Source organism: Temnothorax longispinosus, chromosome 1, assembly GCF_030848805.1.
Source record: "Temnothorax longispinosus isolate EJ_2023e chromosome 1, Tlon_JGU_v1, whole genome shotgun sequence".
Lineage (NCBI taxonomy): Eukaryota > Metazoa > Arthropoda > Insecta > Hymenoptera > Formicidae > Temnothorax > Temnothorax longispinosus.
This window is the reverse complement of record NC_092358.1, coordinates 6,956,440-6,981,782: the sequence shown is the minus strand read 5'-3', so window position 1 is coordinate 6,981,782 and position 25,343 is coordinate 6,956,440. Positions and strand designations below refer to the sequence as shown.

Sequence of the window (25,343 nt, the reverse complement as noted above, 5' to 3'; positions counted from 1 at the left end):
CAATTTTATTCTAACTGGATAAGACAAGTTAAACGAGATTTTGCGGATTGGGGAGGAAAACCGTTCATGTCCCCTATTGTTTAAACGCCTCAAGATTATCGTTTGTTTACCGCCGTTTATTTCACCCTTCGTTTCGACAACTAATTAATTATTCCGATCGGCGCGAGTGATTAAATCCACCGAATCCAAATAATGAAATGGCTTGATTTTCAGCTGGAAACTTGTTTGAAGAATAAACGCTAATCTCATTTCGTAAAATCGCATTCTGCGCCACTTTCCTGTCATTATTTGCTTTTAAGATATTTTCGTGAAAAGTAATAATTGCTTCAAAAACATTATATCTTTGCTGAAACTCATTAAAACCTGTTTTTTATAAAGTACTCATTTGGATATTTTTCATTAAATTCAGAAATTAATTAATTAATGTTTTCAGAAGAAATGTGAATAAATACATATAATTTTTCCGTGAAAATATTTTATTTTAATTTTACGTATTACGCCATGAGTTAGATTTATTTCTTGCTGATTCGTTTATTTAAAATAAAATGTACGTATGCAGTGAAATAATTCTGATTGAATTCACTTTAGAGAACTATATTAAACGGTTTTTTAAGAAATTGTAATGATTATTTCGCTCTAAGAAAAAATAATTAAAATCATAACAATTATTTTAACCATTATACAAGTCACATTAAATTATATTAAATTAAGTTTAAATTCATAAACTATGACGCAGAGAACCTTATAAAGTATTATCTTTATTTTCATTTTTATTTTAAAAAAAATGCTTATCTCTCTAAGGGCCGGTCGTTCCAACCTGTTAATAAACTAACTAATAGTTAAATAATGTATATGTCTTTGTTTATCCTTTACATTAGACAAAGATAGACATATATATGATTTAACTATTAGTTATAGCTTACCAACAGGTTGGAACAACCGGCTCTTCTAGTAACCCAAAATTATTTGTATGCCTGACGTGTGTATACATATATGTATACAGTACACATACATGCACGCTCAATTCCCGCGTGATTTACTGGAGAACCTTTCTAAAGAATTTCGAACAGAACGAAACGAGAGCGCGGCTGAAGCTTAATGTATCTGTCAACGCGGTTTCCCGCGGGACAAGCGCGAATCGCCCGTTACGTGTCTGTCCGTCAACAACTTTTAACCCCAATAGACCCAACCCTGTCCCGTTTCAACCACAATCCGCAAAAAAAAAATCTCCCGGAACGTCAAGTCTGGCAGCACGCGAGGCCATAGAGGACCGCTCGAGCGAATCGAAATGTCCTGGAACTCCTGGAAGCCATACACCGAATGCGACACGGCCGTCATGTCATGAGAGTGATCAAAGACGATCTGTTGAGATGGACCTGCAAGAGACACGCTGCCGGTGATCCCCTCGACAGGCATCTCCTACGTGACAAGGCCCTCGAATTGGCTGGCGAGCACGGACTGACTGGCACGTTTCCTCAGAATCCCCCCCCCTCCCCCGCATTCCCGCGTTGCTTTAAGGGCTCGAGGCACGAACGGGGTTAATCCGACGGTCCACGAAGACTGTTCACTTATTCCGTATCGCGTAACAATCGAAGGGATAATAGGCTCGTACCGTGATATATAGCGGTATCGAATGTACCGTTTAGCTCAGGAGAAAAACGATGCCTTTTCCCCGAGATTGGGATTTTCGTCTTATTCCCCCGCCTGGAAGAATAACATCCGTTCTCTCTATTTCTTTTTGACCCTGTACACAATTAACTCTGCTCCCTATATAGAGCAACATTCAAATATTGTAAAAAAAACTTATGTTATTAATGCATGTTATTAATGCTTGTATTATTAATGATATTTGCGGGGATATTTCCCGGGTAGCAAGATGACGTCTAAAGACGTCTTAATGACGTTAGAGAGACGTCAGAGTTACGCGATACGGAATAAGTGAACAGTCTTCGTGGACCGTCGGATTAACCCCGTTCGTGCCTCGAGCCCTTAAAGCAACGCGGGAATGCGACGTTAGAGACGTCATTAAGACGGAATTAATACGTCATTTGACATCACTCTGCTACTTGGGTTAACATCGTTGTAACGTCATATCACATCCCAGCAGACATTAATAAAGCATGCAACTTGCATGTTAGTTATAATTTCCTATACTCAACAATGTAAATGTAAATGCAATATATGTTGAGTAGGGAATTATAAGCATGTAAATTGCATGTTACTTGGCATTTGCTGGGATTTATAAGTTTCTCCCTTTAAATCGTTTACTTTTGATTTCCGGTTAGACTTTAAATGTTCCGAAAAGTGCAGGCTGACGTCTTTCTTGAAGAGATACGGCTTCTCGCTGAACTTGGAGGAACCCTTCGGGCCGATTTTCAAGGACTACCGACTCTGGATTGACATGATGCGATCCATTATCACGCGATACAAGCACAAAGACCTATTCCACGTGGACGAATTGACGATGTACTCGGACGTTTCGCCTACCGGGTTATCGGTGTCACCGACGCGGCAGGATGAACTCGAAACGAGTTTGAAAAAGATGACGGTACTGTTGTGCTGCAACGCCTCCGGCACCGAGAAGCTGCCGCTATTGATCTGCGGCTCTTATCCCGCCGCGATAATGGGCAAGGATCACATGTACAGTCACAGCGAGGACGCCTCAATAAACGACGGTCTCCTCAGGGAATGGTTGACCCGATTGAATTGTCGTATGTCGAGCAGCGGTCGAAGGATTTTGCTGCTGGTGCACAGGAATCGCATCGGTTCTTTTCGAAATTTTAAATTGAGCAACATTAGGCACGTGTTTTTCCCCGACGATTTCCCGCCGTCGTTGAGGCCTTTGAAGAGAGACGTCTTCCATTTCGTCAAGATGGCCTACAGACGCAAGTACGTTCATGAGGGGATCTAGAGCAACTGTTTCTATTAATTTAAACAGTTTAAGAGTTGTCATAAAAGTTAACAATTTTTTTTTTAATTGACTTGAAATTCGTCATCAGCACCATCAAAAATCTCTCTGTATAAACTCTCTATATAAACTTTCATTAATTTTCGAGAATCTTTTGTTTTTGATATTTTAAAATTACTCGAGGAAAATGGTGTGGCACTCAAGGAGTTAATAAATTTTAATGCTCCAAGATTTGATAATAATGTAAAGATTCTCAGGGGTTTCATGCAAAAGACGCAAAAAGACCGTAGATCAACCAGAGCAGGCTGCAGTAACTTTATCTGTCAAATATAAGACTAATAGAATATAAAATTTTCAAAATTTCTCTCATCATGTTTAGACAGCTTTCGAAAAATGTAGAAATACCTTTTGTGTTATAAACGGGAGCTCGCGCTTCAAAGACTTAATTATCCTCGCAAAGGAATTATCGGAAATATTCGTCGTAGGTATGTGAAAGGAATCAGAGGAGACAAACGCCGATGGAATGTCGAGAACGTAGTGAGAAGCTTGATGGAAGCGTGGAGGGAAGTCCCGCGCGATCTCATTATCGCCAGTTTTCAGCGAACGGGCTTTCGAACCGACAATTGTTTCCTGAGAATTCATTGCAACGCGTGGGAGGACCTGGAGACGGGGGTGTCTTTCAGAAGATTCATCACGTTCGACGATCATCTCTCGGCTAATGCGTCGCATAAACGGTGCGAATCTACCGGCAGGAGTCACAGTTATAATTTCAGGCCTAGAAAAACCGTCAGATTCGACGATGTGCCCAATTTCGCGATCGATTCGAGCAGACGCGACCTGATTGTTGATCACGCCCAGGGGAATGGACATTTAAAAGAGATCTATGTGGAAAAGGACATCGATTGCAAGGGAAAGAAGGAAAAGAACTTGCTGAAGAGATCGCATGACGAGGCTCAATTAGACGAAGACCTTTGCGAAGAGGCGAAGTCGAGCGATGAATCACTGTCGGGGAAAAATGAAGATATCATCATTATTCCAACGTCGGCGAGGCCTCCGAAGGTCATCGACATCCGGACGATCGAAAGTACAGCTCGGGGCTCTAAATCCGGTGACGTACGCCCGACGACGACGCGAGCGAGCCTGGACGAATCGAGGACGCATACGGAACGCGATTGTACGCTCGATAAAACGGCCAATAATGAGGAGAAGTGTAAAAATAGCCGAGTGTTGAGCAACGTGCGATCGATCGTAGGCCCGGAGGTCGACAATATCGCGAACGACATCAGTGTCGCGTTGCAACAAGTGTTCGACGATACGTCCGCCGTCGATTCGGACGCAAAGGAGCCGAACGTGAGGGTAGTTTCCCGCGCCAGCCCGAGAGACGAGATAGAGTCGACCGATTCGGGCGGAAATGTCGGGTGTTTCCCGCAGAAGTCGCTGAAAAGGCGTTCTGTCAACGCTGAGGAATCTCGAGATAATTCTTCTAACGACGGTGAACCGGAGCGGAAAAGATCGAGATCCGATTCCGATTGGATGAGGCGGTACGAGACGGCGTTCGTCTTCGGCCCGTTTGACTTAGCGCGGATCGTAACCACTGTTTCCGCAAACAGTGACAATGGCGTAACGCAATCAGTGAGACCGAGGCGCTCGTGCGAGACGGAGAGGAGTATCTTTACCATAAGGCCCAGGAGGGACTAAAGACGATCCTCACAGCAGCTTATACAGTGAGTGAATGTACTTATAATTATAAATGTATTCTTTGAAAAAAAGTAACAAAACAATAATCGTAATATTATAACTTTCCTACATGTTTCGAAGTTTAATTTGTGTAATGAAGATACATAAAAAGACGATAGAGGATAATTTATTGATTTCAATGAAGTTCTGATTTGGTTTTATTGATCGATATTTTTATTTTTCCTGTATGCTATCTTCTTTTTATCTTTTTTCCAATATATAACTATAAAAGAAATAAGCACAAAAAAATAACGCCATTTTCTTAAATTTAGAGAAAGATGACGGATCTGGAGGGAATTAATCTAAAAATCTACAGAGGCTCGTGTGCAATCAATTACAGTTTAAAAAACCATGAAAGTTATAACGCTATTAAATTATAAATCTTTCACGCAATATTTCTCATCGATGAACGTACTCACGTTCGGCAACGATTTATTAATTATGATCTATGACGGACCACAGTCGTTACGAAATAAACGCTTGAAGAAAAGGAAACTACCTGCGAATCATTATTTGTAGAATAAGGTATAACATAGCGCGCGCTATACAGAGACAGGGAGAATTCTCCTCGCGCGTAAACTCGTGTTTTCTCGCGATACGCAATCGAGCAAGCAATATGGAACTTACAGTTCGAGCGAAAGTTAATAGTTTTCCCGGTAATTCGCGAAATGGCGGCTCCGCCCACGTGGAAAATTACATCGCCCCGGAAACACATCAATTCAGACTTGAGGCCCTATTGTGCGCTTCCGCCGGATTTCTTCGCCGGATGCAATTTCCCCGGGTCGCGTTTCCGTACGAAACGAAGTTGCGCTGCCGTCCAAGGATTCGTAACGGGGGAAGGACGCGATTCCCCCCCCCGGACGACATCCCCAACTCTTGAATAATACGACCTGTACACTCGGAGCGCACACATCGCGCTGCACATGAGCGACGCTGAAGGATTAATAGCTTGTCGTCACAGAAGGCCGCAATAATTTACAGTCAGAACCGAGAAGGGGAAATTATGACTAAAGCGATAAACAGATTACTTCGCGTTCTAATAAGAGGAAGACAACTTTCAATTTAAAATTATTTGAGTTTATGTATAAAAAAGGAATTTGATGCTTTGATGCAAAAGAAATTGGGCCAATTAACAAAAAACATACGTACACAACAACAAAAAATCTTTTGTTCTATATTTCAATCTATCGATATATAATTTGAATTATTACTTACAATATCTGCTAAGTAATTAAATTATTATTCTTTAGATTATATGCAAATTATTAGATAGTGTTAAGTACCTGCTAAATAATTAATTATTAAACTATTAAATATTATTTATTATTAAATCTGCTAAACTTAAAATTGCTAAAATTAAATAATTATTTGCTCAATATAATAAAAATTGGCTAAATAAATTCATTTATTTGTTAAATTTTTAGGATAAATATTTTATTCAAATTTTAAGGAAAGCCCTTCCTCCGCCAAACTCTCATTTAAAAAAAGATAAGAAAAGATTTATTAAAGATTCTATAGAGACATTAAGGCATTCTAAAATATACTAATTAAAACTGACCTTTTCAGCCGAGGACACTATGCAGAGAACGGTGTAGAATCCATCACCGCCTACTCGGATTTTTTGTTGTTATCAGACTGTAGTATATGTATGCATTTTCGTATTTTGTAAGTTACACGTATATCCTCTTCAAGAGTACGCTTGCATGAAGACATTTAATGTGCTTGCTTCTAGCTGCACGAAAGACATCATACACACAGCACATGGGCGAGACGCAATTTATCATCTTGCAACTTAGCAACCGTCGTTACACTCAACATAATCGATTTCCGTTGCCATACTCATTCGAGGATATGAGCGTAGATCTCGAGTATTCTCAGCATAAAGTGCACTTTAGACGATAGATAATTCACAACAAAATATTATTTTTGTGATTTTATAAATCTTATAAAATTCCAAGAATCGCGATTTCAGGAAGTCTCAAAATTTTTAATTTGCGGACTCACAAATATAAAAATTTAATTTTTCGAAAATCGATAAAATTGGTAAATATAGGAATTAGAAGGCATACATAAAATTCCAAGCACTAAAATTCCAAAACCTCCAATTTTATTTATTGCTTCCTTTCTTTTTTTGGTCTGTGCATTATAACTAACAATAAGATTATGATATAGAAAGGAGCAGGATTAATTAACTGTTACTATAATCCAATTCCAATCTTTATAAATGATCCTGTATAACAGTTACAAGTGTAACAATGCGGGCGATTATATTCTTAAAGAGAAAGGAATCAATGTTAATCATCGATTATGATATAGAAAGGAGCAGGATGAATTAACTGTTACTATAATCAAGTTCCAATCTTTATAAATGATCCTGTATAACAATTACAAGTGTAACAATGCGGGCGATTATATTCTTAAAGAGGAAGGAATCAATGTTAATCATCGATTTCTTTCTCTTTAAAGCTTAAACTTTTGTTCTGTTCTATATAAAGGAATTAGCACTTTTTCACCTTTCTCCTTCTGAATAAAATATAATAAACACAACTTATATCATATCAAAGATGTATATAATATATAAATATAAAAAGATTTAGAGATTACAACTTGTATACATATGGTGTAAAAATATTTATATTATGCCTAACTTGTACTATTAATATTGTTGCAAATACAGTGTAACACGCATTTCTCTTCATATTTTTTACATTCCAAGTACTATCGCAATTCCTATAGTTTCATTTATGGTACAATACTAACGTGCTGGAGCATCAATCATGCCCCGAGGACGTAATGTATTTCGCGAACACGTACAAATGCACACACGCGCATGAAGTGTGCGATCCGATTCCGGAAATACCCGGAGGATATTTTATTTTGCCGAGATCGAGTCGAAACTTATGATAATGATCACAAATCCATTTTTGTAAGAATTCTATTGAATTGTGCACTCATATGTTCTCTTATATCTTTTAGAAGAATATTAGAATCTGAAATTATCTTTTGACACGGCTGGGAGGTTGTCTTGATTTCAGACTCTATTGATTCCTTCAATTCTCCTACATTTTTTAGAACAATATTAGAATCTGAAATTACCTTTTGACACTGCTGGAAGTTTGTTTTGATTTCAGACTCTATTGATTCCTTCCATTGATCTAGCTCAATCTGAATCTGTAGAACAAGATCCTGTGATAGTCCTTTAGAAATATTCTGAATTTTCCTCTGATAAGAAACAGAGAGTTGGTCTTCTAAATTCTTGATCATTTCCAAGTTTAATAGGATCAATTTTGATCTTAAATCTGATAGTTCCTGAATAGAGGTTGGAACTTCAGTAGAGGGTTGTATATTTGCTCCATCTGAATCATCATCAAAAAGAATGTCACAAATACTGCTCACAGAGTGAGTCGAAACTTATGATAGAACCACGTCTTTCTACGCTAACATCTAACTTAACCGAGATACACCTGCAACCCCCAGTTCTTTCTTTAACGTTCGCTTTTCTCGATAAAGGTCATATTACTTAAAGCGAAACGGAAGGGGATAATTCGCGTCGATTACTATTATTATGACAAACGTGTAAATATGTAGGCTCGCGAAGTAAATGTATCTGATATGCTTGAATGTCATTTATTGACGATAAAAATCGAAATAAGCACTTGGACTTTTATTACTGCAAAATTTGATATATAAACGTCTATAAAATAAATAACTTTAAGGCAAAGATATAAAATCAACTTATTTAGCAGTCCAAATATATATATATATATGTATATATATTTAAATTTCTCCAATTTTTGTAAAATTTCAATAATGTGTAATATCTTAGTTATTATATATTAATATTATATCTATCAAATAACAATTAACATGATTTACAGTATCATTGATGTATAAAGCCTAGTTACGTAAAAATTTCCAGATATTAAAATAAAGTTATTTATTTAAGAAGGGATTTTTTTAACATTTTATTAAGATTTTATTAAAGATAATAGGAAATACCACATAGAATTACTAATGTAGTAATTCTTTGAGGTAAAGACACATGTGGAAACAGAGATTTGTCAATATTTTCAATCACCTAGCAATTCTATATCACGATATTGAACTTCTTGAATAACAGACAGTGTTTTCTGCAGTATTTCGGCATGCACCGCCGATTCATCTTGATCGGCGTTTATAACGATCCACGTATCGTCTTTCAATTTCTCGTAATTGGCGTCGACTCGCTGTTGAAACTCGTCATGCTCAAACCTTTCCTTTCCCCAATCGCTGCGCAGCTCCTGCTGTCGCTTCGATACTTTGAGAAACACCACGCAGTCCGGCTTTGGAAGACCCATATCGGCCTGCTGACACCAGTTGATACTTCTGCTGGTGTTGGCTGCCGTATACACAGCACCAGAAGCTGCGTATCTGTCCATTATCAGAGTGACGCCGGATCGAAGCGTCTTCTCCATGTCCTCCTTGCACTCCCAGCGATTGGCAGAGAACAGCAAGTGAGCCGCCTCCGGTGGCACGTTTATCTCTTTGGACAAGAAGCTATTTAGGATAGTTCCAACTGGGGTCTTTCTGTCTGCAAAAGAAGCATAAAAAAGAATAAAAAAGAATGAAGAAGAATGAAGAAGAATAAAGAAAAATAAAATAATGTTTCTTCAATTACACAATTAGAGCTTAATATGATTTTTATTAGACCAAGATTTCTGGGTTATAAATAATTTATTTATTTATTCTTCGACTGACGTAATTAATTCTGTCACAGAATCAATTCTTTTTACTGTCGATTCTCTGCTTTTTCAAACAATGCGATACAATCCGTCGAGTTTGTGCGTGCGCCAGTCGTCACTCCACATGCTCTATATTCACATATATGTAACAATAACAATGACGATGACACAACAAATATAACAATGACGAACAATCAACATCCCGGATTATATATACGTACTTCGTAAATTGTTATTTTTCGATATATTTCGCTAATCGATGGATTGATTTGGATTTACCAATAGAAGGAACTTTTCCCGCGCAAAATAACCTAATTTCACGACACGCGGTCTACCGGGTCTACTCACTTGGAAATGCTCGGGCCTTCGCGAGGATATTCAGATCGTTCAACGCGTTCATCAGCATCTTCACTTGGGTCGACTTACCGGCACGGTCGCAACCCTCCAAAACTATCAACGCTCCACGTTTATACATGTTCAAATATTAAATCGCGAACGCGACGACGCTGCACGACGCCGGCTGACGATGCCAAATATATATAGAATGGTCTTGGTCTTGGTTCCCCACAATCCCCACTTCCCCTTCGAACTCCGAACCGTCAACCTCGGTGATTCGAACATCTGTGCACTACACCCATCTAGCGGCTGGAAAGGATGAAGATATTTGCCGGATGATAACTGCTTCATATCTACAGAATAAAAACACCAAAAAAAATAGAAGATATCTTCTTGCGAAAAGAAATTAAAGTGAAGCTTATTCTTGCGATTAGCTAAAAATTCGATTTTTTAATGTACAACTAAAAATCTTTCTCTTTGGTGCGAATTTTTTACTGTTCCGTTGAACAAAGATATATTATCACGATTTATATTTCGTTTATATTTATATTTAATTTATATATATATAAATTAATTAATCTTTACTTAACATTATAATCTTTAAAGGATTATTAGTTTTATAGGATTATTAGAGGGTTTACACATAGCTTTGTGAATTGAAGGATTCCTCTCATTTACTATCACCGTTTTCTATAACGATTTTTGAATTGTTATTATTACCTTCGGCAGAAAATTGGGATTGCGGTCAAGTAAATAAAAGTCGTGCGTGCGAAATATTTTTTAACACATTATTTTATTTAGTTTTTTCTTCTTAAAAAAAGAATGAACTTGAAATCTCGGTTGTCGGGTTTTTTCATTTGGATTCTGGCGAGTAATGGGCATTTTCGAAGCGACGGTACACACTAAGTTTGCAAATTGAACTAGCTATAATATGTATATATATGTATATATGTATAATATTTATATATAAGATAGGTTTTCCGCTTCTCGCGCGTTTTCAGCATAGTACATCAGTAGCGATGCATAATATTTATGTCTTTATATTCTCCCTGTTGCTCTGTTTTTATTTTTTTTCACTCACTCTCTCTCAGGTTTTCTCTTGTTCTCTTATTCTTGCATGCACGCTCTTTAATTTTTTTTCTCATTTATACACTAACACATTTTCCAAATATCGGTATTTTCGAGGGCTTTAAAGAATTATGATAGATATTTTTCTCACTCAATATTTCTCTCTCTTTCTCTCATTTTTCTTTCTCTCTTTTTTGTTCTCCCTCTCTTCCTCACTCTCTTTCTCTCATTCTCTCAGCACACCGCATATAGATATTATTGGCAGAGGTACATTTCACGTGCATAACGTGTATTTAATTTCTTGAAGAAGAGAAATGAGACATATAATCGTGGCATCACGCGTGCGTCTTTATAGACTACGATTTTTTTATACAATTTGAATTTCATATTTTCCTTCCGCCGTGCGAATAAGAATCGTATAAATATTCGAACGTAATATTTGATAAAATATTTCACACGTCTAGAATTTGACATCAATTCGTTAAGCTTTGATGAATTTACAGGCAATAACTTCGAAAATTCGCTGGGAGTTTGTTTCACGAGCTTTTCTAAATTTTCAATGTTAAATATATCTCATTTTTCACTTTGTTGAATTAAAGTTAGGAAGAAATATATTTCAAGATCTCTAAAAAGTATATGAGTAAGCTAATGCCCACTTATTATACTCCCGCATTTTAATTATAGTAAATAAGTTTAAACATCAAATCACTTTACGATCAGGCATTGTACGTCGTAAAGTTTTCTTTAAATAAACTTCACAATTCATCAAAGAATCTGCGGCGCGAAAGAAAATAATACTGTTGCACAGTTTGCAGATAGAAACGACGGAAGAAATAAGATTTTTCTTTCAATTACAATTGGCTGGATCTTGTATTAAATTCAGCATGACGCCCGCGCGAGCGCACGATAATTATATTATTAATTGCTAAATATATAAAGATACAATCTCTTCGCTCGATCTCTTATTCTCAGAAAAAAACAAGTATTTCTTTTTTTTAGCGTTTTCGCGTACGTTTACGTCTACGTGTATGTATAGGTAATATACAGTAAACTTTTCACAATCACGGGAAGCACGACGGGACGCCGCGCAGCGCGCCCGAGATCGCCACTTCGCGCGAATTCTTACCCTGGAGGAACCCGGCTTTCGGTTTACGAGACTCGCTCTGAATTCTCGAGCTCGCGAAGAAGGACAAAGGGGAGCTTTCTCGTGAATTCTCGAGCCCGAATTTTAGCGTCTTGTAAATTTCTCGGAAATTCTCGGCAAATTTTCGATCTCTCACGAGCTTGAATTACATGCTGCGCTCCTCCAGCGTGCAAAGTCATCTGACCGCATTAAGAGAGATAGAAAGGGACAGAAAGAGAGAGAAAGAGAGAGAGAGAGGGGGGGAGGGAAAGAGAGAAAGAGAGAGAGAAATAGAGAAATAAGTAGAAGCAGTCGGAATCGTGCCAGACGATCGCACGCATGGCAGCGTCGATCTTTCTTCACCGCCGTCGTGCTTCCGCATTCGTGCATCACGACGCGCATTCTTCTGCGCGTACCCTTTTCTTAAATTAGTTTATTTTAAAGTTAAAGCTTTCAATTTTTTCACTTTTTCCCGAATCTTTTTACACGAAGCTCGCAATGGCACGCGGCTATCAAAGCCACTAGCGTCGCGCGTTTAGCGCTCAATATGGAAAGCTGAACACGAAAGTTGAAATCGATTTTTGCTTCAACATCCCACAACAAGTATATGTCAAAAATCGATTTTATATACGTTATATTCGCTTCAATCATCTTCGTTCTGACTCTGTTTAAAATTCGGAGTCGCATTTTTAGCGCTAAACGCGGGACGCGAAGACGAGCTTCTCGCGAGATGCGACGATACGACACTCATTTTATTCCTTTTGTTCGTTTTTCCTTCGCGTTTAGTCGCTCATATGTGTTCGTTGCAACATCTAATATGTATACGCGATACACACACGCACGCACTCACGCATACGTAACATAATTAAACACAGGCCAGCGGTTGCTCGCTTCCCGACTCGTCAACTTGTTCTGGGTTTCCGTCTCTTTGCGTTCCTTTCCTGCCTTCATCCGTTTCGTCTTTATTTTTTCGATCACTGGACTTTTTGATTTCTAAATTTGTGAGGCGACGACGAAATCGCAAAGGCGCGATGATCTTCGTACGGACGAAGCTAAGGATTTGCACAGCGTGCCGAATTACAATTCATTTTCAGACAATATGTATGTCCAAAAGATGCATAAGACATGTCAAAACGGTTTGGAAGTAAACATTTAAATAATATATATATAAATGATATGTAAAATTCTCTTGTGTTGAAACATTTGTTAAAAGAGGGAAAAGAGAAATATGATCTGTATAATAAAAATTACATTATCGATTAGATATTATCTAATTTGAGTCTGACAATTTATATTCTAAATTGATTAGTCAAATTAAATGCGTTACTGATTTGTTATCGCAATCGATGCCCAGCTGCCTTTTCATATTTTCATCGAATGTCCGAATTATATATGGAGATTCGAAGAGCTTCGCGATCTTCTCTCTCCACAGTCTCTCTATTATTCTAATATCTTCCTTCTGATCTGATATCTTCCTCGCGCGTTTCGGGTATTCTATATAGTTTTGCGAACGCGTAATATTAAGGCAACTCTTGTTACTAATTAATAATTTACTGTGTGTTACGATTTTTTTCTTCCATTTTCTCCCTACGACCTTTGCGCAACGAAGAAACGTCAACCCTGATTTTCGGATTCTTCGGTTTCTCGAATGTACATTCAGTACACTCTACCATACGAAACTACGTTGCATCCGGACGCCACATGCACATCAAGTGTCGACAAAAGACAAAATATTGAAAAATTACAACTAACTTGGCTATTCAGGTAAAATTGTATACAACAGATAAAATTGTTATAGAAGTTTATCTCCAATTAGATAAAAATTAATTAAGTAAGAATAATTAAACATACATAAAATTATAAAATGAAGTAAAAATAAGTAAAAATTAATTTTTCTATTTACATTTTAGAGAATACTTTATTATCCATGTAATTATGTACTCTGGCGTTTATCATGGCTTTCATGTCGGATGCTAATAAATATATATTGTGTTCTGACTTTACTCTTTCAATTCGCGTCTTTAATTTTTAAATACTGCGATACCCGCGTGCACGCATGTACCAGAAAGTAGAAACGGGAAAGCACTCCGACCGGAAGAAATTGACGTACAACGATTCCGTCTTCTGCACTTCAATTTGCTAATCACGTTCATATACCACGGCTACACATATGACTTAATTAGATGACTTAATTAGATTCAGCAGATTAGATTCACAGATCAACGGGTTTAAACCTCTTGGATATATTTATAATATGTATATATATATATGTATAGAGATCGGCATAATATATATGTATATTTATATGTATAGTGTTATCGACGAGATTTTTCGATTATTTGCAAAAGTATGAAACTCTACGGAGCCTCGGCATCGACACGCCGAGAGATTATTCTAGCGACGAAAAATTTCTCTCCTTCACATTCGCCTCTCCTTTCTCTCCTCCGCCTCTTTTTTTTGCTATTATGATTATTTATTATCGACAGGGCGTTCAATATGTCTCACACTATACGCTTTCAATATTCGTTTATACCAATTATATATATATGCACAACATGTATGCGTGTATCCTTTACGTGTTTTATATATTTATAGACTAGACGCATCATATATTATGTCTCCTATATATGTCGTATTTATATATTTATATATGTATAGATAAAGTAGAAAAACTTAACGATAATAATTTTCTCTCTTCTAGTTTCTTCTGTCTTTATTCGTTATTCGCCCGAGAAAATCTCGCACTTTATTAAGTTCCTAATCCCATCGCGGTTATACGTTTGCGTTATAGATACAAGTAAGTGATGAAGTTATACGTGCGCATTGCGCAATTCATTTGGGTATACTCCTCTCTTACAATACGCTATATATCGGTCGAGAAACAACTCGATAAATCTCTCTTTCTCTCACTGTCACTGCCTAACGCGTGTTACTTCGTGTTCCGTGTTCGTTTCCCCTGCAAGCCGAGAGAATTTCTATATTTCCGTTTCGTTTGCAGCGTGCACCGAATGGATTCACACCGGATGAATGATGCACCGTTATGAAGCGGATGTTCTGTTTGTACCTGTTCTACCGAGCTTCCCCGCAAGCACCTCACTCTGTATGTGTGTTTTGTGTGTCTGTGTATGTGTGTGCGGTCCGATGTACTTTATTCATAATTTATGTATACGTATATATTTATAGTCTACGTACGCGGAACGCGCACGTGTCGTTTATCGGCGGCGATCAATGGAATTCTCGAAAAATGTTTTGCTTGTCCCGCTTGTTCATCCCTCTTTCTTTCCTGCGGGCTCTGCACGTTTGGACGTTCGGCGTTAGAGAACTTTCTGCGGTGTCGTAACGCGATTCCTATCTATTTTTTCTCGTTAACGTTAGTTCGTTTTAATATCACTGAGAACCCGACGACACGTCGAGGGCTCGCGTGATCGCGATTCGATCGAATGCGTGCGCTGTGAGGTCGCATTTAAGTGCAATATACAGTTCTACAAAACATATGATGAAGTATGTGAGAAGTTATGACTTGGAACTAAAAAAAAAACAAAAAATATTAAAGTAATTATTGTTTTTAATTTTCATAATTTGAAAAAGATATTTGGAAGAAATAATCCGGATTTATTTTGTTAATTATTTAGTAATGCTAATTAATTTTGTTCACTGTCCCATTTATTTATATGGTTTTCTTCTTCGTTCGTCGATAGTAATAAACGATTAACGGATTTAATCAATTATTTTACCATAATAATAAATTAATTAATTTTTTATATAAAACCTATGAAACGTCCACTAAAATACAATTGCAACATATGAAAATTAGTATGCAACATGTAGCACACAATATAATTATCAAAAACGTCAAACTAGTTTTGCATTATTTATATAAGCGCTTTTATTGTATCAAATAAATATCTATTTATTTTTTTCATCGATCACGTGATACCTTCGAAGATCGTCGAGTCGCGTCGAGACGAATTTGGATACTATGTATAGGTACTCTATTATTTTAATATTTTTTTTTAATTCTGTTAAACTCCTAACTTTTTTCGCCCTAATCACGCACACTTTTCATATTCGACATTTGATAATAATCTCTCGCGCGGGATTATACATATATCTTGCCACGTACGTATTTAAGAAGAGTCTTTTGTTATCGCCTGCCATTGGATGCTGTTAGACGGGTCGCAGAGTAGTCGTTATTGTTATCCTTATTGTTACCCTTATCGTAGTATTATTACTATCATTATTATTATTACAGTTATACTTTTAGGACTATAATCGGTATCTCATTATTAACATTAATTACATTATTGTTATATTATTTAATTATAATTTAATCACGGTTTCGTCTTGAAATTCTCACGTTTATCTTTAAATTAGCACTTTTAAAAACAGTAATTATGTTAATATTTATATCAGATTACACGTACGGTTGATTAATTCCTCGTTTACGAGTTTGGTCATCATCCTTTTACGACATTAGAAAGTCTGTGAAGATTAAAAGAATTTCTTTCACGCATATATACGTTCTGTATACGTGTACATTAAATGGCATACATTATACGTGCACATTCTGCATTCTCCTCTTTTTCTTTTTTGTTCCTTTCTCTCTCTCTCTCTCTCTCTCTCTCACTCTCTTTATCTTTCGCTCTCTGCCTTTTAAAAATCATATATCTATCGATTCATCCATGTATTTTCTTTGAGCCGCATTTACACTTCATGTTTAATATTAAATTTACCTATTCATTCATAATAAAATTAAAAGTTCGACGATTTGTATCTCACACACACACACACAAACATGTTTAATTTGATTCTACATTTATATTAATCTCAATTTTCGCACGAATACAAATATTAGAATTAAATGATTAAATTGTTATTGAATATAATTATTTTTTATTTCACGCTGAACACAAACACAATATTCAGAATTCAAAAAAAGAGAAGAAACTTCGACGATATTTTTGCGTTAAATGCGGCTCTTTTTCTTTCTCTCCACTTCTTGCGTTAACATGTACTTTTGGATCCGCAAATTGGCTTATCGACCGTATCGTCGGACCGGCTACGTTTTTTTCGAAATATATTTATCACAGAAAAACATTTTTATGAATATTTAATCTTATTCGCGCGTACATACACGCACACACGCGCGCGCATTGTAATCGTTCAATTTTGTCCTTTTGTCACAATGTTGCGGATCTTTATGAATCATTGTCAATCTCAGTTTATCTTGAGACATTCGCTAATACCAGCTACACTAAAAATTTCTTAGACAAATTGTAAACTTTATACTCCTCAATAATCTTTTAATTTTTTCGAATATTAAAAGCAAGTAAATCTGATTTTATTTCTTATTCTGTTTGTAAAAAGAAAAGCATAAAAATAATTTAAAGAAGACAATCCTATGGACCAATATTAGCGAATTGACAGTATTCCTTTCTATATCGCATTCATTCCTATTGATTCTAATTATAGACCTTCATAGCGACGTTTATACACGATACGATATACAATCAAGTTTTTAAAGCACTTAAGGGAAGAAAATACACGACTCTGATTATACGTCAATAAAAATGCGCTCACGAGATCCTCGGTGATCCTTTCTTTTCTTCTTCCTTTCTTTCTGTATCTATCTCTCTCGTCTCCAAAGTAACGTCTTTATATCATAGAAGAGAGAGCATTTGATTCTGATTCAAATATGATTTTTCTGGACCTGGAAATATAATTAATGTCATTGAAAATATCAATTATCCCAACTCTCTTGAATTATCTTTTTATTATTAATTTTTATTATTTTACATTACTATATATATGTATATATATATCAGACAATATATTAAAGCGATTGGATAAGTCTGTAGTCTTCTCTTTGGAAAAATTGATCTTATTATATATTGTTGAATTTTTAATCGCTGAATAATACAAACAAGTTCGATGATTAACGTCCGTTCATTCACCAAGGATCTTTATATGCCGATCACGCTGGAAAATCAGTCACACTTTTTTTCTTTTTTTTCACTCCCATTCTTTCTCCCCACGTGAATTTCCCCATTGCATGCACACATTTTTTTCGATTTAACTACTTACATTAATTAATGTCGTTACGTAGTGGCAATATTATCGTTTATTTTGACTTAGCCGATACACGAAAATTACGCAAACAAGCACAGAGCAGCGCGTCGGAAATCAATCGAATCATTTCAGAAACGAAGTAAATCGGCCCTGTTTCTTCCAAAGCTTTCCTTAAAAACACCGTAGCTATCTTTGATGATTAAACAAAAATAAATAAAAATCAAAGTAACAAAACAAAAGCAAAATACTTTGTGAAGAAAGATCTATCATTGTGTGGCGACTTGATTATTATACCGGCCGAGCTGCCTCGCTTCTCAAATATGTCGATTCAATTATCTTACATCCATTCACTCGTTTCTTCGTTTTCTCGCTTTCTCTCCCTCTCTTTCGCTCACCGGGTATGTACACTTACGTACAGATATATCATAATATTTATACGTGTCGCAGGAAAAAAAAAGAAACGTACGTTTATGTACACCTACATATTCTCGTGTGTGTGTTTTCGCTTAAAACACCCCGTACGATTGGCAGTATGTTAAATGTGTTTTTATGTATAATATAATGATTCTTCTTCTTTTTTTCTTTATTACGAAATCTCGTTTCGGATACGTGCGCTCGTTTATCAAGATTTTCGTTTTGCGAATAATTCTCTCGACTTTTCTCTATTTTTTTTCTCCTTTGTTCTGTCGCCCGTCGTATAAACGCACGATCGACGACATGATGAAAATTCACGAGTTTAAAGACAAATTAATTACATAAAGTGATGTTTCTCGCTTATCTCTCACGAATCGCGCGCACTTCGTTAATTAGCACACTTAGTATTACAGTAATGATAGTAAACAGCGTTAATAGCGACGATAGTAGAATAGTTTAGTAATAGTAGTAGTTGTAGTAATAGAGTAATAGTAGTAGTGATAGTAGCAGCAGCAATAGTAGTAGTAATGGTAACAGTAGTAGTAGTGGTAGTAGCGGTAGTAAATCGTAATATAGTAGTAATGGTAGTAGCGGTAGTTAGTAGTTAATAGTGTAATAGTAGAGTGAAGTAGTTGTTTCTCGTCTCTTTCTGCGGGTGTTAAATTTAATAACGGTATTAGCAGTGATAAGTAATAAATATTGTAATTCAATTATACGCAGTAATTTACAGGAGTGCTTTTGAAAACCGTATGGTAAGAACTGTTTTTACCTCTCCGCGTCTATTCTCTTTCTCTCTTACGCGTCTCTCCCCCCCCCCCACCGGATATCTCGCGACAACTGTTCTTCCCTTCTTATCCCGTATTTCAAGTGCGCGTTCCTCGATCGTGGTCCTCATTTCCTGAACTTTCTCCTAATCACTCTTGATTGGCACGAATCGCGAGGCAACATCCGCGCGAATTAACGAAGACGTTCTCCTCCTTTCCTGCTTCTTGATTTTATCCTTGCGATGACTACGATCGTCTCGCGTTTCGATCTGACAAGAACCGCGACTGCGAACAATATCGATATTTCATAGCGGCGGCCCTTGCGTATCTCTCTCTTTCTATCTCTCTCGGCGAAGCGGTTTCTGATTATTCGCATTTGATTAGGGCATCGCTTTCGCGCGATTTTGTTAATGGTGAAATGGAGCTAATCAGAATCCCGGCAAAATTATTAGAATTCTTTTTCGTTTCGACCTTTGACCTAACTTCTAATCCTATTAACCTTTTCCTCATTGGTTTCTCACTTGATTCGTCGGTAAACACCCGCTTACCAGTCCGTTCTGTTCGCGCGACCAAATTTTCCGACGAATCGTCTGACGATTACTTATAGCGAAAAAACACGAAATTTTCAGATTACGAAATAAAACATCATCATTTCGGATTACTTTTTTTATTTCGAAATCTTCAGTTTTTAAAACTGAAACTGACGATATAAGAAACTTTATTGAACTTTATTGAACCTTATTGAACTCTGAAACCAATTGCTATTTGATCTTTCCACTCCCTCGCTCTCCCTTCGATTGTCCTTCAATTAACGTCGTCGTTGAACAATTAACATCACTTAATCGGCGCTTTCACGAGTGGAAGTGGAACGATACGGTACATCAGTCGCGATTTCCGACGATTTCGTGAGGGAAGGGGGTTTTCTTACGCACGCACGCACATAATCATACGAACATACATACATACATAAACACACACGTACGTAAGAGAACGTTTCGTGGTGATCACAGCGCAATTCGGGCGTTCTATGAGTCTCTCCTCCGGAAAATCGTATAAAAAGTAAGTCTTCCTCGGAGACGATCTCCGCTCGATCGGGCCGAGGTAAGATTGAAATATTAACTCGCGAATAATATCGGAGGGTTCGAGCTCTCCCGGAACGTCCGCTCAATTATTCAATCACTGTCGTTCATGACGAGTTTCACTGCAACCTACCACCTTGTCTCTCGACGTAGCCGTCGCTCGTGCGATCTCGAGAGATCCATCTCTTTCGTTTCGCCGTGCGTCGTTCGCGTCAATGTAGAGCGTCTTCGACGACAGCGATGGAATGGAATTTATCTTGGGGACGATCCCCTCGGATCTTCGGACAATCGCGCCAGGCGATCGTTTCCCCCGATTCTTCTGACCCGCGCTCCAGGCTTCGAGATCGGATCTTCGAGATTCGCCGAGCTTGGCCTCGTTTGATTGCACTTCGATCGATTCGTAGAACCGCGCGCGTCGCACTCCTCCTCGTTCGCGGATTTCGTGCGACGTTGACATGTGAATGATAGCATCCGCCGATTTCCCCTTTCGTGCGCTCGCACAGAAATCGACTTCTCTGGTGTGTGTTTGCTGACCCTGTTCGGTCGCCGTGTTTAGCCATCGGAGATCGTTCCGAACATCGTCCGCCTGGAATCGTTTTCCCGTTTTCAACTCTCTTAGATCTCTTTCGGTCGCCGCAATGCCGTGACCGGAACAACTCCTTCGTGTAACCGGTTCCTTGGCCAGTCAAAATCTGGAGGGAGAGCCTCCAGAAGCTTCGTCGACCGCGGCACTTTCGTTCACCTTTACATCAAAATCAACGCGCGTCCCACGTGGACGACTATCACGCGCAAACCCTGAGACGCCTGGGGGCGTCCACGTTACCGGACCACCGTCCAGGGTCCCACTTTGGCTAGCACCAATCGTCGTCGTCACTGTCCGAGTGCCTCGACCTGCTTAAAAAAATCCATCCAATCAAGACGTTATTACAAAATGGACATATTATATATTTTCGAAAACGTGTTGGCAAATAGATTAAGACAATTTGTAAATCACTTCTCAATTTAATATAAAATCAATGAATTTCAGAGACTTAGAAGAGGTACTTCAAGAAAAGCCAAACAAAGACTAATTGTAAGATAATTAATTTTAATAATGGAGAAGATAAAATGAGGGAGAGGGAGAAAGAGGCGGCAAAAGAACCCTTTACCTTTCTCTAGGCGCTCTCTTGGCCTGCGGCTTGGGCTGTGGCTTGTAACCGTTGGGCACCGTGCTGGGTAGCGCACGACCACCGCGGCCCATCGCGACAGCCTGCTCGAAGCTCAACGGGTCATGGCTCGGCTGCATGCTGGGGGGCGGCATGTGCGACGGCGGATGCGGATGCTGCAGCACTTGACCGGTCACGGGTCCCACCGGCACGTGGGCCGGTCCGCTCGGCGGCGCCATGACGTGTGGTCCGTGGGTAGGCGAGGCGTTCAGCTTGGGGAAATTGATGTTGGCCGGTTTCAGCTGTAGGGTCGACGGCTTATTCGGCGTCGGCGGCAGCCGGCGACCCTGGCCTCTCCTCGCGACCAGCACCGGATAGCTGTGTTGATGCGGATGATGGCGATGGTGATGATGATGCGGACGACCGCCTATCGGGCTGGGACTCCTCGAACGCTGCTCCAGACTCGTCGTGCCGTAATGGCCACCGCGCTCGATCCTGTGAACCGGACTCGGCGACCTGGCCGGACTTGTCGAGGCGCTCCATGGACCTAATTGAACACGCTCGTTAAAGTCTTCCGGTCTGCACTGTACGCGCGGCACAATCGTTAAACGGCGGGGCTTTTTTCACACACGGCGCAAGGGTTGCTCGACAAGTAAATCATAAGCGTGTGGTTGTTGAGAAGCCGTTTAGGGACCTGATACGGGGGCCGGACAATTTTCGGATAGTAATTTTCGATATTACTGTTCGCTCGTAAAGATATTGTCTGATTAAAGGGCTTACAATGGAACAAAATTAATCTAGATTCAATCACTCGGTCTCTGTGCGAAAGTCGAAGAGCTCGATTTGTCGAAAAGGATTCAGGATTGACGAATTAATGATATCATTCTAACACTATATGTAACTCTATTAATAGTGACTAACTCTTTGTAGGGCTAACTATTATTTTTCTTTTTAAGACAGAATGTCGACTATGTTAATTAAATGTGATATAATGAAAACTTAATTTAATAATGGAGTAATTGATGTAATTTTTCTGATTTCTACATTTTGCGAAATTAATCATTACGAGTCGATAATACGATTTTTGAAAAGTAATGAGAAAAGATACCAAATATGTGCTAGTTATCTTGAAATTATCCGAAGGAGGATTAGTGCAACATGCTTGTAGTGTTTTCGTGTTTGTAATGCTGTGAAATCAAGTATGTGCAATCAATAGTGCAAACACATATCGGTGCCGGTGTTCTAGATATTAACGTGTTTAAATTCTATGAGGCATCTAACGTGTCGCATGCGCACGCATTCTACGGTACTAAATTATTAAAGTACGGGTGCATCAATAATCGTGATAATCTCAACAGTTATTGTGCAAAACCCTCAAACTCTCTAATTCTCTTGCAGACAAGCTAAATTATGCCTCAATTGCATACAATTCTAAAATTCATATCGTTACGCCCGAGCGCCGTTTCACGAATTCACTTGCGGGAATGAAAGAAACTGATTTAGGAGATTAATGATTTACGAAATGCGAGGATTGATATGATTAAGAGCCGCAAACGCTCACGAAACCCGCTCAGACTCTCCGATGTCTCCTTGTTTATCATTTGATCGTTCATCAATTCTAGAGATGATTTTGTTGCTTCACATCGATTGCCTCATATCGATCGAATATCGCGGATTGTAGGAGACACGAGGACGTAACAATATAATTATTTGAAAACTAGGATGTGAAATTAATTAAATACGCTGTAAAAATACGATCGGCACATACATTTTACATCTTTCAAAACATCTATCGCGTCAATTATCTATATTAATCTATAAAATAAAAATTGTACTTGTGTGGATTGTATTTTAGAACTGAACGCACTATGAAAACATATCGACAGATTACAATAACGATCCAATATAATCTAAGACGATCGATTAGTCAATTTCCTTGATCGATTAAACTATTTTATAATCTCAACAGCGTCTCTAATGTAAAATAAGCATCGAGTAGCAACAAGAAGAGAAACGCTTTCGATGTGAACGTGTTAAACATTAATGCTGTTGGTGTTGTACATATCGATTGTTTGAAATCTATTGCGTTTGTGGTGTCTTCTGCGCGTGTGTGTGTGTGTATCTGCTGTGTGTACGTGTAAATGTGTATCATCGCAAAACAGGTACGAAGAAAAAATTGTGAAAGCCAAACGATCGTATTGATTATGTAGTAACATCATAATTGCATCGTGGAAACAAGGGAATGAAGAAGAGGAGAGTTGTGAAAGAAATTACCATCGTCGTAATAGTCGCAGTGGTCGTAATAGTCTGTGTAGGCGCATAACAGAACAGAATGAAGAAACGTATTACATCGAGTATCACACAGAGCTTTTCTGCCTCGAGTAAAATCAACATTATAGCAACATTCATGTTTTTTTTTTATATATATAAAAAAACCGTGACCACGAACTCTCTTTCGTTGCTTCCACTGATCGCCAAACAGATTGCAATCTACAAAATTATATTGATTGACAATTTTCAAGAGTGTAATAAAACGGTGTATGCACAATCGCGGTTATCTTCGTAGAAGATAGATTTTCTGAAACAATAGTTTAAGTTTAAATATATCACCAAGCCGGTTGGAGATTAATCATAATTAATAAGAATCAATAATAATTAATAATAATCAATAATAATCAATAATAATTATATAATGGAAATAACACCAAGAAAATGAAGGTATCGGTGATTACGGTGATAGAATAAATACAAGGATGCTGTGTTCGTAGTATAATCCAGGCTGATAAAAGACAACGAGAATAGAGAAACCGGTTGGGGATGACCAACACGAAATAGAGTTCGCTGTCGTGGTTCCGTGAAAAAGACTTATCGTTGCACCGTCATGGCTTTCGCTGGTCGGAATTATCGCCGGTACGTCGTACCTCGTATCCTATGCCGATGATTATATTGTGACGAGTGGGGATGATGTGTGTGCCTTTGTATCTCGACGAGGTTGCTAACGGTGTCGCTAAACCCTGGTCCTTCATGATAATGACCGTGATGGTCGTACCGGCCGTGTCGCCTTGGCGATGGCGATCTAGGCATTATTGGCGAGTGTCTTCTGCAAATTATGACAACAACGAGTGAGAAAATCACAACGCGTCGCGTAGCGTCGTGTAATCCAGCTAATACGTTAGCCATGTCTATAATCAAGTACTGGAAAATCGAAGACATCGGTGTCTTCGAACATCATCCCTGATTCAGTGATTTGAAATATATCGAAGTTTAATTTCCCCGATTTTAATGTAGTATATTTTACTGAAATATATCTTTCATTAATTTCTTTTACATTAGACTTTCGGGTTTCATTCATTTCTCAAATTTACTATTACAATTAGTCGCCCACAAATGGCCCTTCCTCAGAATTCTTCGTATCAATTAATAATATTAATTAATTAATTAATAACAATGCGCACGTGTGTGCGCGCGAATTAATTCTTTCCTTTTCTCGAGACTCTCTTGCTTACACACTACGCCCAATACCTTATACTTGGCGATCGCGAACGTTTAGGAGGTCCCGAGGGATGATGCGGACGAAGGACTCTGTCACCAGGATGCGTGAGACTCTCGAGGCTACCGGCACGCGAGTCGGACGGTATGACGTCTTGCAGCTCCTAAACGAGAACAGACTTGCGACTTAGTAGTTTGTCTGCGTAATTCAGAATCGGATCGGGAATCGAAGGGGGAGTCGGGGTGTTGCCGGTTCTTTGTCTTTAGCAATATCGCGCTGTTCGGTTCGCGCGCGTTCCGAACAAGAAGCTATATCGTAACACCGACTATCGAGACGCCTTTTGTCTCCGGAATTCAAAAGCAGACGCACGTTTGACTCGTCATTCGGCTCATTCGTATTAGAAACCTATAATTAATTACATATTATTCACATACATAGTGTATCCATATATTGTAAAAAATACGAGCAGTTTAGATTTTAGATCAATCA

At 38.2% G+C, this 25,343-nt stretch overlaps 3 protein-coding genes across 22 annotated transcripts in view; 1 reads left to right on the top strand and 2 right to left on the bottom strand.

The window, feature by feature from the left end:
- Nucleotides 1-740: 740 nt before the first annotated feature.
- On the top strand, nt 741-6,702 carry LOC139810612 (uncharacterized). 2 transcript variants are annotated; one of them, XM_071774316.1, is made up of 4 exons: nt 741-1,465; nt 2,286-2,889; nt 3,394-4,632; nt 4,918-6,702. In XM_071774316.1, exons 1-3 carry the CDS (start codon nt 1,321-1,323, stop codon nt 4,604-4,606), a joined length of 1,962 nt encoding a protein of 653 aa, XP_071630417.1. In that variant the 5' UTR covers nt 741-1,320; the 3' UTR covers nt 4,607-4,632; nt 4,918-6,702. The 2 variants fall into 2 exon arrangements, with proteins under 2 accessions (XP_071630417.1, XP_071630408.1); XM_071774307.1 differs by lacking the exon at nt 741-1,465 and having other exon boundaries at nt 2,158-2,889; nt 6,212-6,702.
- A 144-nt stretch (nt 6,703-6,846) lies between these two features.
- On the bottom strand, nt 6,847-9,921 carry LOC139810624 (thymidylate kinase). Its single transcript, XM_071774328.1, has 3 exons — nt 9,715-9,921; nt 8,724-9,215; nt 6,847-8,001 (listed from the first exon to the last, which is right to left on the bottom strand). Exons 1-3 carry the CDS (start codon nt 9,839-9,841, stop codon nt 7,556-7,558), a joined length of 1,065 nt encoding a protein of 354 aa, XP_071630429.1. The 5' UTR covers nt 9,842-9,921; the 3' UTR covers nt 6,847-7,555.
- Nucleotides 9,922-10,476: 555 nt separating this feature from the next.
- The window catches only part of Cac (calcium voltage-gated channel subunit cacophony), a 172,641-nt gene continuing 157,774 nt past the window's right edge, over nt 10,477-25,343 (bottom strand). For 16 of the 19 annotated variants that reach the window (XM_071790809.1, XM_071790800.1, XM_071790831.1 and 13 more), the window contains 5 exons: nt 24,887-25,017; nt 24,286-24,464; nt 23,639-23,671; nt 21,368-21,911; nt 10,477-21,113 (listed from right to left, as the gene is read on the bottom strand). In XM_071790809.1, coding sequence (XP_071646910.1) covers nt 21,071-21,113; nt 21,368-21,911; nt 23,639-23,671; nt 24,286-24,464; nt 24,887-25,017 — 930 coding nt within the window. In that variant the 3' untranslated portion in view covers nt 10,477-21,070. Of the gene's footprint in view, nt 21,114-21,367; nt 21,912-23,638; nt 23,672-24,241; nt 24,465-24,886; nt 25,018-25,343 lie in introns of those variants that run through there. The other 3 variants (XM_071790819.1, XM_071790879.1, XM_071790927.1) reach the window with 3 other exon arrangements.

Excerpts from the sequence above, each read along its gene's own strand:
- LOC139810612 (XM_071774316.1), top strand. The coding sequence starts at position 1,321 with ATGCGACACGGCCGTCATGTCATGAGAGTGATCAAAGACGATCTGTTG. Across the intron at positions 1,466-2,285 it reads TGGCGAGCACGGACTGACTG|ACTTTAAATGTTCCGAAAAG; the intron begins GCACGTTTCCTC and ends ATTTCCGGTTAG. Across the intron at positions 2,890-3,393 it reads AAGATGGCCTACAGACGCAA|GTATGTGAAAGGAATCAGAG; the intron begins GTACGTTCATGA and ends TATTCGTCGTAG.
- LOC139810624 (XM_071774328.1), bottom strand. The coding sequence starts at position 9,841 with ATGTATAAACGTGGAGCGTTGATAGTTTTGGAGGGTTGCGACCGTGCC. Across the intron at positions 9,216-9,714 it reads GAAGGCCCGAGCATTTCCAA|ACAGAAAGACCCCAGTTGGA; the intron begins GTGAGTAGACCC and ends CTTCTTTTGCAG. Across the intron at positions 8,002-8,723 it reads TCGTGATATAGAATTGCTAG|ATGGAGCAAATATACAACCC; the intron begins GTGATTGAAAAT and ends ATGATGATTCAG.